This window comes from Chelon labrosus, assembly GCF_963514085.1.
Source record: "Chelon labrosus genome assembly, chromosome: 14".
NCBI lineage: Eukaryota > Metazoa > Chordata > Actinopteri > Mugiliformes > Mugilidae > Chelon > Chelon labrosus.
In genome coordinates, this window is record NC_140347.1 from 10,944,934 (window position 1) to 10,956,210 (window position 11,277).

The 11,277-nt window shown below is 46.2% G+C and overlaps 1 protein-coding gene across 1 annotated transcript; it reads left to right on the forward strand.

The window, feature by feature from the left end:
* The first annotated feature begins 527 nt into the window (after positions 1-527).
* Positions 528-10,583, forward strand: amd1 (adenosylmethionine decarboxylase 1). The gene is made up of 9 exons (XM_084560585.1): positions 528-963; positions 4,781-4,867; positions 5,531-5,657; positions 5,751-5,853; positions 6,440-6,482; positions 6,727-6,871; positions 6,982-7,074; positions 7,155-7,310; positions 7,408-10,583. Exons 1-9 carry the CDS (start codon positions 851-853, stop codon positions 7,549-7,551), a joined length of 1,011 nt encoding a protein of 336 aa, XP_084416711.1. The 5' UTR covers positions 528-850; the 3' UTR covers positions 7,552-10,583.
* The last annotated feature ends 694 nt before the right edge of the window (positions 10,584-11,277 follow it).

The window sequence follows — 11,277 nt, forward strand, 5'->3', positions numbered from 1 at the left end:
GTTCGTAAACATAACAGCTACAGAACACGTATAAACATCATACAAAAAAATTAAAAAAACAGGATTTAAGGGTTGGGTTGCACCAGATTACCAATTATTCTGTTTGTTTTCTTGAAACTACTAATTTTTTAAGACGCCAGTGTTTAAACTCTATAGTGTGACATCATCAACGTTATAATTCAGATTTAAAATTGTATATTCGTGTAAGTAAATTAATGCGCGAAGGCCGTGCAGTAGGGATAAATATAGAAGCCGTTAAGCTGTTAAAATGTACATAAACCATATATTGTAGCTGTAAAATATTTATTTTTCTATAACTATGTAAAATAGTCCGACTTAAACCAGCATCATTTACGGTTATATTATTAAATCAACCTTATAAATTGTTGTTTGGGCGACAATAAACTACATTTCACTTTTTATTTTTACGTAGGTGTACAGTAGATAAAGCTAAAATGTGTATCTCTATCTGAAATCACGTGAGGAAACCCCTCTTTACGCTGTGATTGGCAGCTTTTTGGACCAATCACAAATCACAAACCCGGATGCTCTGATTCGATTGGCCTGACGCGCCGCTGACGTGACACTGCGCCAAATAAAACCACCGCGCACCCCTCCATTCAGCGCTTTACACAGTATGGCCGGCGATATTAGCTAGCACACGCTAACGGTATTCTCTGCAAAAGGGAAGACGGTAACTCAAGAGAATCAACACCTGGATTGCTTAAAAAAGGACTGTACCTCAATAAATTATAACTGATCGAGGAAGGATTAATTAAGCTGTAAAACGTTATAACCGACGGTTATTAATTTTTTTTTTTTTTTTGCGTTGCTGGGTGTCTGTTGTCTCATGATGGAAGATAACGGTGCACATTTCTTCGAGGGGACCGAGAAGCTGTTGGAAGTGTGGTTCTCTCGGCAGGACGAAGCCAAAGGAACCGGGGACCTCCGTACCATCCCGAGGTTCGTGCCATTTCGGTCGGATCAGGTGTAGTCGCGAGCCCGAGTCTGTAGCATGTGGAAACGTTGGCGGAAACGGCCGGGCACATGCTTGGCTGCACGCCCTCACGTCATGTACTCGTGCTAAAAGCCGTTAAATCTCAGTTTCATGCGGCGGTTTAACTCCCCTTCTTAGCACTGGTACGTGTTTAGTTAAAGCTAACCAGGAACCAAACTGTGCCCACTACCTAGCTAGCTAGCTAGCTAACATCGTCATTGGAAAATGGCCACCTCCCCCTTGATCGGCACCACTTCTGAGCTGAGTCATTCATTCTTCACCCCGACGAATTTATTACCATTTAACAGTTTTATTAACCTCATGTAATCACTCACTTGTTGTGGCGAGGCCTCATATAACTTGTATAATGTTTTAAAAAGGGGGATTTGATAGCAAGTTGACGACCGTTAACGGCTAGCTAACTGTAGCTCGTGCCCAGTTAGCAGTTATTGAAACATTCACCTGCCTCCTGCTGCTTTCTCACCAACAGTGCGACTCGTAATTTAAATGCCCGTCTTCGTCGTTATATGTATTCACTGTCTACATAAGGCTTGCTTCATCCTGCTTTTTATTTATTTATTATTTATTATTTATTTATATATATATATTTTTTTTTAAAAAAACACATATCAGTGCGCACGCGTTTTATTGACCCGAAACTGTTGTTGGGAAATGGCAGAAATACTACACCACTACCGCGCTAAACTAAACTACAACCTTCTCTTTTTAAAAAATAAATAAATAGATGTTTAGTAGAGTTTATTTCTTTCTGCGTCATTCGCGGAGGGGGGGGGGCTCTGTGAAGATGTCAAGCATGCGGTCGCCCCGTCTTCACCTCGTGTTGTCTCGGTGGCAGCGACACTGTCCACCACCACCACCAGCGCCACAGTTTAATCCCAGTTTCTCAACACCTACAGCGGCTTTGTGTTTGCAGTTAAACCGATAGATAGGAGTGGCTCTCGGATAAAACAAACAAACAAAAAAAATGACTGAAATGGCAGAGACACTGAGTCATCCACGAGTCATTTCAGGATGAGATCCCATGACCCTTCCCCTTCCTTCCTTCCTTCCCCCTGTGCGCTGCCACTCCTGAGTCCCCCCTTCACAGCATAGGCAGCACCCGGGATCTAGTGTGTTAAGTTTTTTACTAGTCCTGGTTCTGGTCACGTTTCCAGCCATGTTGGAAGTCCCCTCCCAGTTTTTCCCTGATTGGTTAGAAGAAGGTCTCCCTTTGCTGTGATTTGCTCGGAGGCACTTGGCTGCATTAAAATAAAAAAAAAGAAAAAGGAAGAAGAAGAAGAAAGTGATGTGACATTCAGATTCAGGGAAATCCACGTGGATGGCTTGAAAGGCTTTTGACCTTTGCCCTCGTTCGGCGCCACCACATTCACTTGTTGCTTGTTCCTCTGCGTTTAAAGAGCTTGAGTCCAGTAGAACAAGTTAAATAGGTGGAACTGGAAGTCATTCTTCTTAACTATTGTTGTAGTTACTGACAGACACTGTTGTGTGTGTGTGTGTGTGTATATATGTAATAAACACTGTTGTAGTGTCCACAGAACAGCAGCTGGTTGGAAATGCTCCCCCCTGCAGCCCTCTCCTCACGTGTCCGGGAAAAACATTTCACCTTCACTTTCTCTTCCTCCACCTGGGGTTTATCTCTTACAGACCTTGGCACCTCGCTCTCTCTCTCGCCCGTTGTCGTAATCCCGCATTAGATAACTGCTGCACAAAAAGCCCGCTGTTAGTTCAAGGCCGAAAACCTGCCGCCCCGCTTACGAGCGACTTTTCTGGGTTGTTGAACCGGGATCACAAAGGTCGGGGTTTTAAGGAAGAAAAAAAAAAAAAAACAAGCGAACCGGTAACGGGGGGTGAATGGGGGACTGGAATTAATTTTACAGCCAGAGGGCAGATTAAGGGCTCAGAGGGACACTGTCAGTGGATCAGGCTCGCTGGGCGTCAGCCAATGTCCAAATAAGTCCGCAAGGGCATCCGATTCACAAACGCCGAGCTCGCTCACATTACCTCGACTGCCATTCCTCAAGGCTCGGCGGCGGCGGAGGCTTATAGCTGCCTCTAGTGACTGTCAGGTAGCTCGTCGTGCACCCACATCGCCTTGGTCTGGATGAAGACTCCTCGGCGGTCTAATCTGGTCCTTTCCTGGAGACCACCTCTTTCTTTGAGGGAAAACCCGATCCTGCTGAGCAACCAGAAATAGCCCCCTGGTGTACGTTTCACACTGAAACGGGAGCTGACCCAGGTCTTGAGTAACGCTGCGCCTCCGTTGTGAGGCGCCGCGCAATTTTGCACCGGCTCTGATGTCACCGTGCGTAAAATAGTGAACCATAAAACCCTAGGACGCGGCCGTAAATCTGGACCGCGTCAAGCTCGCGCCAAATGCTTAATGTTTCTTAATAGATGCTCCATAAAAGCGCAAACGCCGCCATGTAACATAAAACCCTCGCCGTCTATTATTCTCATCCGATTTTTCTTTTTTTCTTTGTTAGCGGCGCTTGCAGAACAAACAGCGCTTGGCACGCCGAACTCACTTTCTTTTTCTTTCTTGTCTCACTTTCTTGGCAGCCGCCGTCGAGATAAGCTGGCTCAGTAGCTCGCCGTCTGCTGCTTAACATAGTGTCGCGTTACGTCACTCTGTCTGGACTCGTCGGACAGAAACAAGAAACAAAAAAACCTGAAACGACTCAAGCGTGGGGCTCGGCTCCAGGTAGGATCCCGGTAAACTGCGACGGTGAGCCGGAGCAGAGCTGGGGGTTCTGGACCTGTCCTCTGAGCGGAGCCAAGACATTTCTCAAGTTCGGCGTTCGTTCTGCGACGAACCAAAACTATCTGCTCTGGCTCAACGGACTGTTTAGAAGTTAGAACCAGTAGTTTGAGTCCCACACAACTTGCAAGTCAAGTTTTAAGTGAAGGGGCTTCATGCCGGTGTGCGTTTTTCTTGTTTTTCTACTCACAGTCCTTTAGCTTTTTCTAATTTGTCCCTTGCAGAGTTTTTTTTCTTCTTTTCTTTTATGGGGGCTCGAGCAGGTGTGGGCACAGCGGGGGCGTTTTAGTTGCACTAGGCCCGAGACCACTGGCGTTATAAAGTGGTCTTTGTTTGAGCGGCGGTTTTCCTCGACTGTGTGCACGAAATAAACTTGCAGCAAGGCTTCGCTTCCGGACTCGAAGACACACGTGTGGTAAACAATCTTTTTGGTTTTAGTCACGTGTAGTTGAACTAGTTGGCATAAAAAATAAAATAAAGATTTACAGTTCACACCTGTTGTTGCCAGTTAGAGGAGCAGTCTGGTTAGCCACTCGGGCGCATTCCTCGGTCCCACGGGGAAGACGCTGCCGACAAATGCGGCCGGTCCCGTCCGACACCTGGGTAGGGGGGAGAGGCTGCCCAAGCTGGTGATTTTCAGTTTTGTTTGACTGTCAGTAGCCAGATTTCGAATGCTTGACTCGTCTGTGTCTCCGAGACAACCCTGCAGCCAGATCCATTTGGGATCATTGCTCTTTTGTTTACAGACGTCTCCACTAGCGCCGGCCGCGTATTCAAGGAACTGAATCTCTCCCTGCAGGGTGTCACTGGAGAACGGCGTGTGCTTTCCCCTATTAAGACGTTGTCCAAACAACTTTAACATCCCCCCCTAGAGAGAGTGTGTTTCTCGTGAATATAAACAACTAAATGAGTCCCCTTCCTCCTGGTGACGGTTTAAACGAGTCAGTAACAGTTGTTAAATGGCAAAATGCTAAATCCTGCTTTCCCTCTTTCTTCTCTTCTAGGTTTGAGTGGGACAAACTTCTGGAGAATGTGCATTGTTTGATCATAAGTGTGACAAAGACTGACAAGCAGGAAGCTTATATACTCAGGTGAGTGCCGGCGTCTGTACCTCTCCCCCTCCCGTTAGTTTTTTTTTTTTGTTTGCCGATTAGAAGGCAGGTCGGATTAGACAGCGGTCACCCGTAAGCGGCTTGCCACCGATAGCAACAGTCTCCGTGTCAAGCCACGGCGGGGACGCGTACCTGTACGTGTTGGCAGAGCCGCCGCCGGTTAAATCGTATCTGAGCGCAGGCGAGCACGGACAAGTGAATGGAAAAAGCAGCGACACAGACGAGTCTGCCAGGTTTACGCAGATCTTATCCCGGCAACCAGGAAACGTGTTACGGGTTATGTAACGGGGTTTATTTCTTTTGGCCACGTCCCGTAATATCATAAACACTCGAATGATTCACCCGTGAATAATTTCTTGTGCTGCTTGTAGTTTGATGCACTGTCAGTAAATGTTTTATTCTTCATACCTGCTCTAGTGTCGAATGGTTTTTGTGTCCAGTGACTTAAAGCGACCGTTTGTGTTCCCTATAATCACCGCTCTGCCGCTTCACGTGAAACACTCAGGTGTCCTGAACTGATCAAAGCTGTCTGGCTTCTTTAAGACGTTGAGATGATGTTTGTCTTTCTGAACAGTTATGCAGAAGTGTGATCGCCGTCAACATGTTTAACACATTGTGTTTTTTTTCCCCCCCCGTCCACAGTGAGAGTAGCATGTTTGTCTCCAAGAGACGTTTCATTTTGAAGACATGTGGAACCACCCTCTTACTGCAAGCACTGGTGCCTCTGCTGGAACTCGCCAGGGAGTACTGCGGCTTCGATTCCATCGAGGTTAGTCACGTTTGGCGAGGCGTAACGTCACGCGGGAGGTTTTAATTGACGAGCGAGGCTTTCATCTGGTTTTTGTGTCATTTTTTTTTGCAGAATTTCTTCTACTCCCGCAAGAACTTTATGAAGCCGACCCATCAAGAGTTCCCTCATCGAAACTTCCAGGAGGAAGTGGACTTCCTCAGCCAGATTTTCCCAAGTATGTAACCTAGCAGTTCTGTCATCCCTTCTTCTTGAAAATAAGTTGTTCTTCAATTGATTTGAGGTATTTTAAGTAATTTTCTGCTTCTTATTCGGGTCCAGTTTGTGTGTAATAATGAATATATTTTATTAAAAATTTTCTTGTGGGAAGGGCTAGGGATGCACCAAAAATTTTTGGCCGAAAAATGCACTTTCGGGTCATTTTCGGCCGAAAATTTTTGGAAAAGATTGCTGCGTGTTGTTGCTTGCGTCATCACAACATCCTGTTTTCGGCACATTTTCGATTTTGATCCAAAGAATTTTCTGTACTTTTATTGCCGAATCAACATGTGCGAGCAACAACCGCAGAATTTTTTTGGCCGAAAATTGCCCGAAAGTGCATTTTAGGTTTTCGACCAAAAATTTTTGGTGCATCCTTAGTAAAGGCTGTTTATTTGACGGGGAGCAAGTGGCCCTAGGCTCTAGATATTCACTAGACGATGTAGGCAATAGCTTTGAAACACTGTTTGAATGCAAAAGTTGACCATAATATTTCTGTTGCCCCTTTTTTTAAAAATTTTTTTTGTTTTTATGTATTTCCCCAGATGGTGCAGCCTACTGCATGGGACGTTTGAACTCTGACTGCTGGTAAGCGCCATGTAATCCACACTGGTTGAGTCATAAGTTAATTCTGTGTAGCAACAAATAAATTAAAAGAAAAAACAAAACATCTGGTAAATGAAGCGGTTGCAGTTTGTAGACTCTCAGATTTTTCCGTCGCAGCGTGATGTTGATACGTGACGTTTCGATTCGGGTGCATGAAAATTACCACAGCCGAAACACGAGGCGGTGGTGAAATCTCAACAAAGCCTCCCCCACCTGTCGCCCACAGGTACCTGTTTACTCTAGACCTACCAGAGTACTGGGAGAACAAGCATGCGGATCAGACGCTGGAAGTTCTGATGAGCGACCTCGATCCAGCCATCATGGACCAGTTCTACATGAAAGATGGTGTTTCTGCAAGTGATGTCACTCGTGTGAGTCTCTCGGCCGTCAGCGTTTAGTAGTCGGGGGGAGGGGGGAGGGGCTTGTGGTTGGATGTGAAAAGACAGAATTTTTTGACGGTTTTCTTTTCTTCCCGTTTCAGATGAGTGGAATTCGTGACCTGATACCAGGTTCTGTGATCGACGCCACAATGTTCAACCCTTGTGGATACTCAATGAATGGAATGAAGACTGACGTGAGTGATGCCCGTTTCCTCTTCGTCTGGTGTCGTCTTTTAGCATTTTTGTTTTACCTTTTTTTGCGTTGCTCCTCCAGGGAACCTACTGGACCATCCACATCACCCCGGAGCCAGAGTTCTCCTACGTCAGCTTCGAAACCAACCTCTCCCAGACGTCTTACGATGATCTGATCAGGAAGGTTGTGGAGGTGTTCAAGCCGGGCAAATTTGTGACTACGCTTTTTGTCAATCAGGTTCGTTTTAAAATGCAGACTTCTTTGCAGTGGTGTGATTTATTTTTTCTTAAACGTGTCACTAATCCTTTCTTTTCCCCTGTGTTTCCTCCTGCAGAGCTCCAAATGTCGCAGCGTCTTTTCTTCTCCCCAGAAACTCGAGGGCTACAAGCGCCTCGACCGCCAGCTCGCCCAATTCAACGACTACAATTTCGTCTTCACAAGCTACACCAAGAACCGCCAGCAGAACCAGCAGAGCTGAGGGTTGAGGATGAAGAAGAGGCGCAAAAAGAAAGGTGGGCCCGCCGGGCTCCACCCTTGCCGCCGGCTTCACCCGCCAGTGGAGAGCTCTTCGTCCGCCCCCTCCCCCCTGCCCCTCTGCTGCCGCCGCCGCCGCCGCCACCGGCGTCGTTCGCGGTGCCCCGGCGGCGGCGCCGATGCCGCCTCTAGTTTAACCTCCAGTTTGAGTTGTTTGCATTGTTGTACCTGTGACCTAGATCTCTTGCATGAAAGCTCTTTTCTCTGTTTCGATATTCTAGCTCACTCTTGCTGTGATCTTGAAGTGCATGTAGAGGAATTGAACACGCGCCGTTTGAGAACGTCCACCCGTGCCCAGTACAATGGTTCCTTCCTGCAGGTCTCCCCCCTCATCCCCCACAGACAAGGCTTCCGCCCGCACTAGGCCCGGGGCCCTGACATGCTCAGATCAGTGCGCCTCTTACAACCTCAGCTCAGCCACTTGTTTGAAATTTAAAGATTCGATCAAAGCGCTCCCAAACGACTACGAGTCAGTGCACTTTATTAAAAAATAAATAAATAAACGGTACGTAAAGAAGGCCAACCTTCTTGTCTCAAGTCGAATTGAATGTATAAAGCTTTCGGCGTCGTCGGGGTGTATTTGAGTTTCTCTGACCCGCCGCGCTCGCTGTTGCACTGTTGGAGCAAAGGTTAGCGTCTTATCGGTCGGCGCGCGGCCGCCGGTCGCCGCCGTACGCTGCACTTAAACAGAAGATCTCTGCTTTGCTGGGCTTCTTGAAGCTCTTGTTTCTTCCCAGCTCCTCTCCTTCACCTCGACAATCACACAGTCCCATCATGTGTCTCCCCCCCCCGAATAGACAGGCTTTTATCGTTGTATGCATATGAATCACTGAAGACATTCAACGTGCGCACTTTGTCGGACCCACGCTGCTTTTTATTTTTGCTGAATCTATAGGAAGCTTCTGGATCTTGTAACCCCCCCCCCCCCCTCCCCACCTCGCCGCAGTCGTACTCAGCACTCAGAGTTTCCACATCCACGTGAATCGGTTAAATGGAGAACTGAATGTAGCCATGCAAAGTGGCCTGTCCACGCGTCTTTTTCTTTTTTTTTTTTTTCTCCGAATGTACACGTCTCTAGAGAAAAGCCTGGACCAGGTTTGAGCTGAATGTATGACTTCAGGAGAGCGCGCCGCCCCTCCTCTTCCCTCCCGGCGCTCACAATGCCCTCTGCTGACCGGCCACATTGTCCCGTCCCCCCCCCCCCTCCCACCCCCAGAGCCGTGACACCGTCGAGAGAGCCCGCCCGCCCGGCCGCCCGCCCGGCTGGCTGCGCAAAAAGTCCCCCCCGCTCTGAATGGGAAATAATGAATCGGACACTTTTTTGCTCAGTTGCCCAGCAAAGCATTTTTCTTTTTCCCGCATAATATCCCGTCCTCTCTCTGTCTCTTTCCGCCCCATACAGAAATCTGTAAGCGCACAATGAAGGCCCGCCAGTCTGAGCATGCCAGGGTGATCCTGGATCATTCCACATGTACCTGCTGCATAAAAAACTGCCATTTTATTACATTTATTGTGCCCAGAATGTTTTATATACTATTATTTTTCTTTTTTTTTTTTTGAGCAATAAGTCAGTCAATAATGTGACCCAACCAGCATTATTATTTTTGAGAATTTTTTTGAGAATTTTTTTGAGAATTTTTTGGAATTTTTGAGAATTTTTTTGAATTAGGGGAAAACAAAATCTGTGACACTTTGGTGCATGTGACTACTAGTGTAGCCGTGCTGCTCGACAGTGTAGCGTCGCCAGCTGATGACGTTGTTGGAGTTGCCCCCCATCCTGATGCGTTTCGGGCAATTCTTGAGGCAACTCCTCGCAACCCGTTCAAGCTGCAGACGAGTGCCGAGAGCAGGTCACGTCCTCTTATTCCTCCAAAGCGTCCACTGGCTCGTCTTCTCCCGCCAGAGAACGCAACTCGAACAGAATCCGATCATGACGCGACAAAGACTTGCTGCTTTTAGAGCTGTTGTTATTAATGTACGACGTCTGAGATGTGCGCAGCCTGCGCCCGCCCAGAGGCTCGTTAGACCGGTTGACGAAGTTGTTCATGTGAGAGCCGGAACTTGGAATAGTTGCACGGCTTTTTGGAGTGGCTTCGTTCTTTTTTCTTTTTTTTTACCCACGAGGACCAATCTCTGGTCTTACATGAACCACGCTCCACCTGCTGTAAGAAAAAAAATAATAAATGACTGTAATCTGCCACGACTGTTAACCTCCTTGTTTTATTTTTCTTTATTTTTTTATTTAAAGAGTTAAAATGGCACTGTCCACAAACACTCGGAGCGCTCCGAGGAACATTTAGTTTCTGCCTTGTCGGTGTGGATCATTGCGATTTTTTTTTTTTTTGTTTTTATTTTTATACGGTGAACTCAAGATACATTTTTGCAGTTTGAACGGTTGTAGAATTTTTATACAAAAGATATTTTGTATTTCTGCTGCGGACCAATCTTTTTCCTTTTTCTTTCTTTTTCTTTTTTTTTTTTCCATTCTTCCCCTTCGTGTCCAAATGTTTTCTTTCGCTGTGACGCCATCGTTCCAAACAGTTTTGTCCTGAAGTTACAGGATGACTTTCTCAAAGCTGGCCAGGTCATCGCCTAAATATGTTCCTTTTTTTAGCGCTTTCGTTTCCAAATATTCAGAGGAAAGGAAAGTCAGAAAAGCCTCCCCTCCCCTTCCCTCCCCTTCCTCCCCCCTCCTCCTCCTCCTCCCTCCCCCATGTATGAGAGAGAGAGAGAAGGTGCAGTTGCAGGATGTACTGAAGGAGAAACTTTGCTGTTCTAATTCTTTCTTTTGCCGTTCTTTGGATGGTCAAGATGTGCTAAATATATCTGTGTTACGAGCTTGATGCTTCAATAATAAAAAAAAAAAAAAAAGATACTTATCTGTTCAGTCGCCGTGTCTTTGTGGAGTATTTTTGGTGTTTCGTGTCCATGTCGTGCCTCTCTTTCATGCTGTCACGGTCTAGCAACATTTAGCAATCTCTCCAAACCAGTAAAACCTCATGACCACTATAAAAACAGTCGCAAAGAGTCTGCTTGTGGTATTAAATAATCGAATAATAAAAATCATAGCCTCATCTTCAAGCACCCTTTGATGCAAAGCTGAATTCTAAATTGAATCGATGGCTGCAAGCTGCCTGGGAAGCAACCTCAAACATGTTCACCGCCTCTTGGTTATGAGCTTGTTTTGCCTCAAACCTATCACTGAGCAGATTAAACTACCAAAAGCATCCGACGTGCTAGTTGGACCGTTAGAAGAAGCTGTTCAGGTAAGCTCTAGTCTGTCCATAATTACCTGGAGGCAGAGTCTCCGACGTCGCTCTGCACGACGGCAAAAAGGAAAAACGTCAATGGACCACTACAAGTGAAGTCGTGCTTTCAAATGGCACCAAAGCAGATTATCAAATCTCCAGAAATAAATTTGTGTGATGTATACTTCTATGCTGCTGGGTAGTTTAAAGGAATATTAAGTGAATAATCTGTAATATGTTGAGTTTTCTCCAAACTGGCAGTGGAGTAAAGTAAATTCACTCAAGTGCTGTATTTAGATGCAGTTCTGAGGTTTACTTAGGTATTTTCATTTTGTTTAACCCTTTCCACTTTGACTAAAGTAAATACGTTTTACTCCAGCACATTTATCTGACAGCAGACTAGGTCATCTCCTCATCGCGGG

What these genes read in the sequence shown, in the direction of transcription:
- amd1 (XM_084560585.1), top strand. Translation starts at nt 851, where the DNA reads ATGATGGAAGATAACGGTGCACATTTCTTCGAGGGGACCGAGAAGCTG. An exon ending in GACCTCCGTACCATCCCGAG is followed by an intron (nt 964 to 4,780) that starts GTTCGTGCCATT and finishes CTTCTCTTCTAG; the next exon opens with GTTTGAGTGGGACAAACTTC. An exon ending in CTGCAAGTGATGTCACTCGT is followed by an intron (nt 6,872 to 6,981) that starts GTGAGTCTCTCG and finishes TTCCCGTTTCAG; the next exon opens with ATGAGTGGAATTCGTGACCT.